This window comes from Camelina sativa, chromosome 6 (genome assembly GCF_030686135.1).
Source record: "Camelina sativa cultivar CO46 ecotype springtype chromosome 6, ASM3068613v1".
NCBI classification, from domain to species: Eukaryota; Viridiplantae; Streptophyta; class Magnoliopsida; order Brassicales; family Brassicaceae; genus Camelina; species Camelina sativa.
In genome coordinates, this window is record NC_141885.1 from 12,985,582 (window position 1) to 12,997,767 (window position 12,186).

At 40.1% G+C, this 12,186-nt stretch overlaps 1 protein-coding gene and 1 long non-coding RNA gene across 2 annotated transcripts; one reads left to right on the forward strand and one right to left on the reverse strand.

The window, feature by feature from the left end:
- Positions 1–719: 719 nt before the first annotated feature.
- On the reverse strand, positions 720–9,695 carry LOC147942509 (uncharacterized). The gene is made up of 3 exons (XR_015558968.1): positions 9,102–9,695; positions 1,117–1,276; positions 720–1,029 (listed from the first exon to the last, which is right to left on the reverse strand). It is a non-coding gene; the product is annotated as an uncharacterized LOC147942509 (long non-coding RNA).
- A 394-nt stretch (positions 9,696–10,089) lies between these two features.
- On the forward strand, positions 10,090–11,651 carry LOC104790740 (farnesoic acid carboxyl-O-methyltransferase-like). Its single transcript, XM_010516514.3, has 3 exons — positions 10,090–10,262; positions 10,394–11,038; positions 11,143–11,651. Exons 1-3 carry the CDS (start codon positions 10,194–10,196, stop codon positions 11,473–11,475), a joined length of 1,047 nt encoding a protein of 348 aa, XP_010514816.2. The 5' UTR covers positions 10,090–10,193; the 3' UTR covers positions 11,476–11,651.
- The last annotated feature ends 535 nt before the right edge of the window (positions 11,652–12,186 follow it).

The following is a 12,186-nucleotide window of genomic DNA, read 5'->3' on the forward strand; positions in this document are numbered from 1 at the left end:
TCCATATAATTCTGTTTGTCATTTAATCTGCGAAAAAACAGCAACTCCAAAGAGAACCTACCATTTCTGTTCGTCATCTAATATTACTATTTAAGCATTTAAATTCTCTATTTGTTGCTGTTTAATTTGGAAGGCTTCTTACTAGATAAAGAGGCATAATGAAAGGACGAGCTTTAAATCTACAGTTGTATTGTAAGCAAGTTAACTTGAATTTATTTGCAAACCTAAAATCATATCTTAAACAGACAATCTTAATAATAATCTTTTTCAAGTCGCATCGTAAGGAGACTACTTTTAACTAGAACATCAGTATAATTAAATAACTGACCTTTTATAGTGCTTCCAACAATGGAATTGCCTTCGAAAATTGCCATCCATGTATGATTCTTCCATATTTTCCAAAAACTAACAGCTTCCTAAGAGCTATCATTAGCGGGAGAACGGTTTACCGTCGCTCAAAAAAGAATTTTTTTTTTAATATTAACTAATAAGAAATGGACATGTGTAAAAAAGGTTGAGAAACGTTTTTTCCCCTAGTACTTTGAACTACATTCTCTTACATCTCTCTCCTTTTTATATTTTTTAATTAATTTATAATAAGAGAATTTGAGGAGAAGGAACCACAAATAACGATGGTATAAGACACTTGCCACATAATTTTAAAATATTATTGCTCAAGTCTGATTCATTCTTGACATGATATGATATAAATATATATATATATATATATAAGAATATATATAAAAAAAGACAGCAACACCGTGACATGATATGATTTACAACAAAATCTACAAAAATTTAACATCTAAACAGAAACCAATCCGTTTGACCCAAAAAAAACAAAACAATCCACGAACTACAAATGATACTTCTTATCCTGGCGAGGACAACAGTATAATCACTTGGTGCATTGCAGACTGGACATGGCAATGTCGAATACCCTCTTGGGCTGAGGCCTATCCTTCAGGTCGATCCCATTATTTAGAATTTGAAGGTTCTGATCACCGACCACTCATGATTTTCTTTGACCTACAACAAAAAAAAGAAGAGAGGAATCTTTAGATATGACAAAAGACTCAAGCGGAACAAGGAAGTCACGACACTAATAAAGTCAACCTAGCAACCAGAGGAAGAAGAACAAGTTGAGCAGAAGATTAATAGATGCAGAGCTGCTCTCATCCGGTGGAAAAAGCAGCACCACTTTAATAGCCAGAAGAGAATAGAGGAAGCTCGCCATAACCTAGACATCGCCATGTCAAGCTCTTCTGCCAATACCCTATTGATCGAAGCAATAAATGACGAATTAAAACTGGCCTACATGGATGAAGAAGAGTTCTGGAAGCAGAGAAGTTGACTCTAGGGGACAAAAACACTGGATATTTTCATGCTATCACAAAAGACAGAAAAACTGTCAATAAACTTGCGGTCCTCGAGGATGATAATGGTCAAGCTTGGTATGAAGAGAGTCAAATTCTGGGGATCATAACGAGCTACAATGACAACCTGTTCAAGTCAGAGGGATCATATGACTCCACAACGGTGCACGAGGCATTGAATCCATGCATTCCTACAGATACAAACCAGGAGCTGATCTCCTTACCATCACAGGAGGAGATCAAAGCGGCTTGTTTCTCCATCCATGCCGACAAAGCTCCTGGTCCCGATGGCTTTTCAGCCAGTTTCTTTCAATCGAACTGGACAACTGTGGGCCCCCCAAATCATCACTGAAGTCCAGAGCTTCTTCTTTACAGGCATCCTACCGAGAAACATCAACAAAACATATGTCCGCCTGATCCCTAAGATCACATGTCCAAAGAAAATGTTAGACTATAGGCCCATTGCTTTTTGCACTGTCTATTATAAAATCATTTCAAAAATCCTTACCAGACGACTGCAACCTATCCTGCACACAATTGTGTCAGAGAACCAATCCGCCTTTGTACCGGATAGAGCCATCTAAGATAATGTGCTCATAACCCATGAAGTACTTCACTACCTGCATTCTTCCACAGCAACACAGAGATGTTATATGGCACTGAAAACTGACATGAGCAAGGCATATGATAGAATTGAATGGGAGTTCATATCAAAGGTACTTGAGCGACTAGGTTTTCATCCTACCTGGACAAACTTAATCATGCAATGTGTTACCACCGTGAGATACTCCTATCTTCTGAATGAATCAGCACAAGGACTAGTAACCCCCAAACGTGGTATCAGACAGGGTGACCCACTCTCCCCCTGTCTCTTCATACTGTGTAGTGAAGTGCTGACAGGCCTATGCAAAAAAGCGCAGGAGGATAATAAGCTTACAAGAATTAAAGTTGGAAAGCATAGTCCAAGAATCAGTCACTTACTCTTTGCAGACGACACCATGTTCTTTTGCAAGACTGATCAACAAAATTGCAACACCCTGCAACTCATCCTCCATGAGTACGAAAGAGCCTCAGCCCAAATGATAAACACAACCAAGTCTGCGATCACTTTCTCTGCCAAAATGCCACCTGAAACAAAGGACAGAATCAAAGCTCAACTGGGAATCCAAAAGGAGGGAGGCCTGGGCAAATATCTGGGACTCCCTGAACTATTTGGCAGAAATAAGAAAGACCTCTTTAGGGCAATTGTGGATAGAATCCGCCAGAGAGCTTGCAGTTGGTCCTCTCGACAACTCTCAGCTGCGGGGAAAACAATCATGCTAAAATCTGTCCTCGCTGCAATGCCAACTTACTCCATGTACCGCTTTAAGCTCCCGTGCTCCCTATACAAACGCATACAATCAGTATTAACTCACTTTTGGTGGGACTCGAGTATGGAGAAAAAGAAAATGTGCTGGGTTGCTTGGGAAAAGCTAACAAGAGCAAAAGGGGAAGGTGGTTTAGGCTTCCGCGACTTACAATGTTTCAATGACGCACTCCTTTCCAAAATAAGCTGGAGAATCTTGACAAAGCCCAAGTGCCTGTTAGCTAGAGTTCTCCTTGGCAAATACTGTTACAAAACCCCTTTCCTTGATAGCACTCCACCGGCTTCTACCTCTCATGGTTGGAGAGGCATCCTTATTGGTAAAGAGCTCCTGAAAACACAACTGGGAAGAGTAATTGGTAATGGGAAAGATACCCTTATCTGGAAAGATCCTTGGATCTCTCTTACCTCCCCAACGGTGCCAATGGGACCAGCTCCACATCATACGGCCAACCTAGAGGTTCATCATCTGATATCGCCTGAAACGCTGGAGTTGGACAAAAACAAAGTTATGCAACTCCTCCCAGGAACAAAGATACGCGGATCAAATCCTGGAGATCAAACTAAGCAAATTGGGTGGCAAGGACAGCTATACTTGGCTAGCCACATCCTCAGGAACCTACTCCACAAAGTCTGGTTACTATGTGAGTATTTTCCAGAGCCCGATACCTACCCTGATACAGGATATAACCAAAGATTTTAAGTGAAAAGAGCACATTTGGAATATAAAAACGTCCCCGAAGATCAAGTTCTTTCTATGGAAACTGATGAGGGAAGCTTTACCTGTGGGAGAGAACCTTAAGGCACGGCAAGTGAATATGACGGCTTTCTGTGCTGAAAAAGAAACCTCCACTCACCTATTCTTCACCTGTCCCTACGCAAAACAGGTTTGGGAGCAGACCCCGGTACATCAACAAATTAGATCAGACCGTTTTAACACAAATACAGAGGCATTTGAAACTTTACAGAAGAGTACCTGTTTATCACCAACAGGAATTGGACAAGGTCCTCTATACCCCTGGATCCTTTGGAAAATTTGGACTGCTCGCAACCATCAAATCTTTGAGAAACGTCACGATCCTCCAAACGAGACTGTACGGGTAGCAATCAACCTAGCTAGAGAATGGCAAGAGGCACAAACACCAGCGGAAGAACGGATCGTCAGTCGAAGGATCCCTAAACAGCAACCTTTGGAACCGGATGTGGTACTCGGATTTTCCGATGCTGCCTGGGATCGATCTTCGAGATCTGCAGGTCTGGGATGGCACTTCTCCAATAGTGCATCGAACTTTCAACGATCTGGAATCCCTTAAGATGACTCATGTGGCTTCACCGCTTCTAGCAGAAGGACTTGCCCTACTCAACGCCTTGACACAAGCATCAGATCTAGGTTTTTCAAAACTCTCCTTAGCTTCAGATTCGACTCAACTGATTGAAGCCATCAAATCGGAGACTCCTCACAAAGAGCTCCATGAGATTCTACACGATATCCACACTATCTCCACTAATTTTCAAGATCTTTCTTTTCGATACATTCCCGGAGAGAAAAATAAGAAAGCTGATGTCTTAGGGCATCTTTATAGGGAGATCAGTTTAGGATGTTCTTAGAGTATAAATATTGTGAAAATAATATAAGATCAGCAGTTAAGAACTTTTGTTAAGAAGTTAGTTATTGGGAGAACATGTTTAAGATCTTAAGATTTAATAATATAATATTCTTAAACATATTACAATTATAAAAATTTATATAATAACATTTTAATTGTAAACTTATAAACTTTTACTAAAATTCAAAATACAATACCAAATTTTTATGAAACAACAAAAACATTAAAGATAAAAAAAACATATTAATAAATTAAAGCACACAAACATTTTATTTAATTAATATATAGTTTAATGTACAAATTTATTCCATATATTCTTAATCAGATCCTCTTTTAATTTGTGAAAAATTGTTTGCAAAAAATTGTATTCATTCACAACTTGCCACGTCAGCTTAGAACTGAGCCAAGATCAGTTCTACATCAAGAACTGGATCTTCACTCCCACAGCAAGATCTCACCAAAAACACCTTGAAATCTCACAAACCTTCACAAGAACCTTTAGAAACTGTTTTCTCCTCTTTCTCTCTCAAAAACAACAAACAGCGACACAAAAACACTCCCAAAACCCTTATGTCGTCGAAATCCCACTTAAGTAACCCGGTTCAATGGTTTCCCAAAACCAAACCGAACCAAATTGACGATTAAATCCATCTGGCCAAACTAGAAATAAGTGGTGTCGACCATGGTGTCGACCGACACCACCATGGTGTCGATCGACACCCTCCCCCAAAACGCACAGTTTTGGTTCGCGGGCGTTACCATTCTCCCCCACCAACATAGATTTATCCTCGAATCTCAAACAACACTCAGCCAAGGACTCCCGTACTACCGTCTCCACAGCCCGCACTCCTCCGACCGATCTACGAAAGGTCACCTCTAGGCGAAAGACTCAAGTTCCAGGCATTATTTGCTCTCAACTTTTGGACTTTCCTTTACTCACAGGCCTAAACCTTGAGTTTTTATTGACTCTTCATCAGACCGAAGCTTGCATACCATAATATTGGCTCCTCATCGGGCCTAATCCCGCATGCCATAATATATAAGGAAGTCCAATACTCGTCTCTCGGGTTTCCACCCTACAGTGCGCCCCCAGATCATCATCCGAAGTCAATATACCAACCATACTCTCAAGCCAAAAAGTCTTAGAATATGACGGTACTAGGAGAACCTAAGTCCCCCAAAAGTCGCGAGCAAACAATTCTGAAAACGTCTAAGTATTATCTCTATCCAGGGTTCCTTCCCGTAGCCCGCGTATGACAACACAATGTCCTACCAACCACATATTCCCTCATTAGGATACCTCATGACCTAACAAGGATCATCTCACTGCCCCACGGGCCGCCACAAAGACTAAACAAATGTCCTAAACAGGATCGCCACAAAGGCCAAACAAATGTCCTAAACAGGACCGCCACAAAGGCCAAACAAATGTCCTAAACAGGACCGCCACCTAGGCTACTCATCCCGAAGGATCGTCACAAAGACTATCTGTCCCGAAGGACCGTCACAAAGACCATCTGTCCCGAAGGACTGTCACAAAGACCATCTGTCCCGAAGGACCATCACAAAGACCATTTGTCCCGAATGACCGTCACAAAGACCATACGTCCCGAAGGACCGTCACAAAGACCATCTGTCCCGAAGGACCGCCTAAACATGCACTCTGGCTAAATAGCCCGCCACAAAGGCCACACAATTGGCTAAAGAGCCCGCCACAAAGGCCACACAATGGCTAAACAGCCTACCACAAAAGCCAAACAATATCTTAAAAGATCGCCACACACGGGCGTAATGACTCAAAAGTCCACCACGAAGGCCATACCAGCCCCTCCAAGGCTCACAACCACTAAAAATGGAAAATTCTAACTCCCATAAAACGTTCCATTTTTAATCCACTTTTAAAATCTTTCTTCTTTTAGAAACTTCTATTTCAGGAAACTTTCCCTCAACACCATCACAGTCCCAAAGGACTCTTATCAAAGGAATCTTCTTCTTTCGAAGTTCCTTGATCCTCCACCCGAGAACCCTCACTGGTCTCGCCTCCAAAGTCATGTTAGGCTGAAGATCCACAGGAATCTCAGCCAAAAACTGATCATCCTCACGGAGACACTTCCGCAACATAGACACATAGAAAACCTTATGGAATGCTCGCATAACCTCAGGTAACTCCATTCTATATGCCATTGGTCCAACTCGCTCAATCACTATGAACGGACCCATATGCCTCGGACTCAACTTAGTCACAGTCAATGACCTGTTCGGACCCCGTAACATGGCCATCTTGAGGTACACTCTATCTCCAACCTGAAACTCAAGAACTCTACTCCTCCTATCGACATAACTCCTCTACCGATCCTGAGCTTCCTTCATGTTCAGCTTGAGAACCTGAATCTTCTCTGAGGTCTCCTGCACAAAATCTGCCCCGTACATGCTCCTCTCCCCCACCTGAGTCCAGCATAACGGTGTACGACACGACCTCCCATACAAAGCCTCATAAGGAGCCATGCCAATACTCGCCTGGTAACTGTTGTTGTAAGCAAACTCTACCAAGCTCAGGTGATCTGCCCAATGGCCACCCCAATCCAACACACACATCCTCAGCAAATCCTCCAACGTCTGGATCGTCCTCTCTGACTGTCCATCTGTATGGGGATGATAAGCTGTACTCAAATGCACCTTAGTGCCCATCTCTGCCTAAAATGCCCTTCAGAACACCGAAGTGAACTTGGAGTCCCTATCAAACACAATGCTCGCTGGCACACCATGCAACCTGAATATCTCCTTCACATACTTCTTAGTCAAGACCGCTGCTCCATCAGTCTTCTTAATGGCCAGAAAATGTGCCGACTTAGTCAACCGGTCCACAATGACCCAAATAGCATCAAACATCCTGGACACTGGCAAACCAACCACGAAGTCCATAGTAATCATATCTCACTTCCACTCTGGAATGAGAAGACTCTTCAGCAAACCTCCTGGTACTTGATGTTCCACCTTCACTAGCTGACACACATCACACCTCGCAACCCAACTAGCCACGTCCTTCTTCATCCCGAACCAGTGATAGTACCTCTTGAGAATAATCTCATACCGATCATCTACAACTGCCCCATCCTCCTAACATAAGATGGAATACTTCTCAACATCTGCAGCCCTCGGCTGCACCCCGCCACATGCGGCACAACTGGAGCCTACACTAGTACCCCTCTCGGTAACCGCTCCAACATCACGTCAATAGATCCGCCAAGCGATTATCTCGACCCTGGGCTTCACTTGCTGCAACCCCACACCTGGGTTCCCAGCACATCCGGCACGCTAACCGGTTAACCCCCTCTGGTCCCTCCTGATACGCTTGCGACCCTCTGACATACCTCCTTGTGGAACTCTGGACCACACACTCGCTGGCCTCGGGAACCCGCCCGACCACGACCACGACAACGCCCACGTACACGACCAACAACTCAACACTTTTAACCACTGCTCTTCCAAGAACAACGGCTAACAAGCATAGAAACAAACCAAAACCACACAAAGAAACATAACATATCGTGGAATCTCATTGAAGGCTCGAAGAGGATGTTTTAGGACTCCATGCCACATGCAATTGACTAACTCACATAATCAATCAAGACATGCAATCCCAAACATCTACAACACAAAGCCTAGTGAACCCAAACCTAGAACCGTGAGGGCTCTGATACCAAACTGAAATGACCTGACCCGTTTTTTTTTTTAAATAAATAATAATAATAATAAATAACTACAACTTGTGATCACATACCCACTAACCACCTAATCATAATCACAAACAACAACGGAATAACAACAGCGGAATAACAAATACCAATATCCAATAATGCTCAATAATAGAATAACCAATATCCAAACATAACCATTCCAATGTCAAACAATAGAAAACTAGGAACCGACAACCTAGTAAGTTCTAAAGACTCAACCCTAGCAACCTAACAATGCCAGACAACAACCAATCGAGTCCCTAGAACATCCTCTTCTTCATTGCCTTGATTCCACGATCACACTTTGCCTTTACCTACACCACAAACACAAATTGAGATGCATGAGTATTTGATAAACACTCAGTGAGGCAATCCTCCCATCTATTGGGCTATACACAAAAGCAACAGTGATTCAAATGTTCCAAACAAACAACAAACAAAATATACAAACCAGAAAAACAAACATCATCTCGCTGGAAGGGAGGTGTCGACCGACACCAGCCTAGTGTCGACCGACACTGGCATTGGTGTCGACCGACACTACCCCACTTTGTAAAACATAAACATAATTCAAAAAAATATAATCCAAATTTTTGTTTTGTAAACTCAAATCTTTAATTCAAATATAAATTTTTAAAATTTAAACCTATTGAAAAAAAAAAATAGAAAACCAAAAAACTATAAATCCAATAAAAAAAAAATTATTGATATCATTATACAATATAAATTTATAAGTTGGAGAAACTAACCATATATAATTATCCTAAATTTTTATTAAAAAATAATATATCATTCGGTTTCTTCTATTTTTAACAATACCAAATCTAAACAGAAATGAAAATCAAATCGATTTTTCAACTTAACTATAACTAAACAAAACCATTTATTTTGGTTCCGTTCCGTTTTTGGATTTAGGTTTTTCTGCGCACCCTAATACTTATTATCAAATTTAACTAGATTTTGACAACACCAGCATGAAAGTTTAAACAAACCACAAATTCACAAGTCACATCCTCACCTTCACGTACGATGTCAAAATTTGTGTTTCACCGGTTCGGATCTCTCTGTTTGCCAACTCACCGAGCATCGTTCTCTCCTTCTCCTCCTTGTGGATATCCACTCCCCCCCCCCCCCCCCCCCTTCTCTCTCTCTCGCCGAACGTTCTCTCTTTTTCTATGTGATACGCTTTCCCTTTTACGATTAGCATTTACGTTTCTTTTTTGTTTCTCAAGGCACGGCGATGGTGGTGGGAATAAGTAGCAAAAGAATTAAGAATTTTTTTTCTTTGGCACGCAAACTAACTATTTTTAGGATTCCTAAACCCGATCTCTTGTGGATTCTCTCTAAAATAAGGGAAGGCCTTACTTAGAACTTACGACTTCTTCCGAAAAAGTGAAAGTACCCCTCAACCCTATTGCATGCGCGTGCCTTTTGTTACAAATCTTTTCCTTATTGTTTTCTTTTCTCTACTGTCGGCTAGGAAACAATTAAACAATCTTTTTAAAAGCGAGAAGTGATATTAGATTTAGATCACGTTTAGGGACTAGGGTTGATAATGATAAATCAACAAAATTCCTACAAAAATGGAAAACTAAATTGGTTGCATGAAAACATTTTACAATTGTTTTGGAGTGTACGTTGTGGCTGTCTAGTTGTATCTTTAACATGATTGTCACAAGGAATCATTCATATCTTAAACACAGTCTCAGGGAATCATATCAAATCATATCTTTTTGTAAAAACATTTTTTAATAATTCTGAAGTTTTTAATCTTATCAACTAACTATAAGTCTATAATACGTAATATATTATTCATCGGCACGTTCTTGGTATGTAAGAGTTGAAAAGTCCACATTATTGGGCCAGCTGTCTCCAGATGACCAGATCTGTTTATTATTGGTACATTTTGATTCCCTGACAATGTTTAAAATATGATAAGTTAATTAATTACTTTATTCAGCAATAATGTTTAATAAAACGAGGCCAATATATTTATTAATTAGGCCACTATGCAATATAAGTAGGCACAAAGTCCTTAACACACCCATCATCACAGCTTAACACTAAAAAGTAAATCATCACAAGCCAAGAGATCAAAGAGAGATCAAAGATGTCGACTACATACTCCATGCTCGGCGGTGAAGGTCCCGATAGTTACCGAGAACACTCGAAATACCAGGTTTACTATTCATATATATATGATTTGGTTTTTATTGTTACTGAAAAAAAAAATCATGTTACTGAAAAAAAAAATCTGATAACAAATTCTTAGTTTTAGATATTAATTGCAAAACATTTATTGGTTGATAGGGAGCGTTAGTTATAGCAGCAAAGGAGAATATCAATGAAGTAATCTCCACGAAACTCGACATCGACACTAGTTCAAATCTCATTAACATAGCAGACTTCGGTTGTTCGTCTGGACCGAACACATTCAACGCGGTACAAATCATAATTGATGCTGTGGAACTCAAGTACAAGGGTGAAAGTAGTCTCAAGGACAAAGAGTTCCAAGTTTTCTTCAATGATTCTTCCAACAATGATTTCAACACTCTCTTTAAGACACTTCCTCCAGCTAGAAAATATTTCGCAACTGGAGTTCCTGGTTCTTTCTTTGGTCGTGTCCTTCCAAGAGATAGTGTCCATTTGGGGGTTTCTTCTTACTCACTCCATTTCATATCCAAGATTCCCAATGGGATCAAAGACCGTGACTCCCCTGCGTGGAACGAGGAGATACACTGCTCTGGATCTTCACAAGTGGTTGAAAAATTGTATTTCGAACAATACAAGAACGACGTGGGCGGTTTCCTCAACGCTAGAGCTCAAGAATTTGTGTCCGGTGGATTGCTATTGCTTCTTGGATCATGTCGTCTAAATGGAATTCAATTATTTGAATCCGTTGAAGGAATGATGATTGATTACATTGGATCTTCTCTTAATGAACTTGCTAAACAGGTAAAAATTCGAAACTCATAAAAGATTTATTAACTCTTCTAATCATAATATTAGTACTAATCGAATACTAACATATTATATATATTTTTCCTTAAATTTAAAAGGGTATAATAGATCAACAAAAGCTTGACGCTTTCAAATTGCCTATCTATGCTGTACAAGCGGATGATTTGAAGCAAATCATCGAGGATAACGGGTCTTTCACGATTGAGGCATTCGAGAAGATTACTCATGGGAAGGGAGAGTATCCGTTAGACACTGATTATTTGACGCTCGCGTTTAAGGCCTCACTTGGAGGATCTGTAGCTGCACTATTTGGGCAAGATGCTATGGAGAAAACGTATGAGCTTGTGAGAGAGAAGACACAAGAAATGCTTCCTCAATTAGCCAAAGCCAAAGCCGGAATGCAGTTCCTCATTGTGCTTCGAAAAAACTAAAATCGTGATCTATGAAATGAAATAAATCTGAGACTCTAATAATGTGATTACAATGATGTGTGTTTGTGCTGTATTCTTATCTTTTAAGTTTTAAACAATCCCTTTCGTTTATGAGTATCACATCATGCTGCACATATTACTTTCAAATATCAATAATTACTATTATTTTCCTATAATGTCTTTTGCATTATTGTTATTTATTTGTATCTAAAAACTTGTCAAGGCATGTTTATTAGATAAACTACAAGCAATGGACTACTTTGTCTCTGTTGACTGATGTAATTTTGGTTTTCCATCTAGACTAAAGAAATCGAATAACTCGAGAAGAATACTACTGTAGTCTAGTGAGGTTGTTGAAGTTGTTTAGTGGAAGATTAGTGGAAGTTGTAAAGTAGTTGTTACTTACAAATAGTTTAATATCCTATATCTACAAAGAGTTGTGTCATTAAATAGGAAAACATTAATTTTGGGTTCAAATTATACTCTTGGGAAGCTAAACTAGGAGTAAAGCAAATGGAAAACGTAATGGCCACTTGCGTCAGATTAAGAAGTAGATTATACGAACTAAAGTTAAGTGAGTTTGAATAGAGAATTATCAGTTTTCCGATTTGCTTTTGTCTCTTTATCTCGTTGTAAACCGAGGTCCAATCCAACTTTGTGAGTAATTAAAAAAAAAAAAAAAAGGGTGCAAGGGCCGGTTAGTGTAAACAC

Excerpts from the sequence above, each read along its gene's own strand:
- LOC104790740 (XM_010516514.3), top strand. The coding sequence starts at position 10,194 with ATGTCGACTACATACTCCATGCTCGGCGGTGAAGGTCCCGATAGTTAC. Across the intron at positions 10,263-10,393 it reads GAGAACACTCGAAATACCAG|GGAGCGTTAGTTATAGCAGC; the intron begins GTTTACTATTCA and ends ATTGGTTGATAG. Across the intron at positions 11,039-11,142 it reads TTAATGAACTTGCTAAACAG|GGTATAATAGATCAACAAAA; the intron begins GTAAAAATTCGA and ends TAAATTTAAAAG.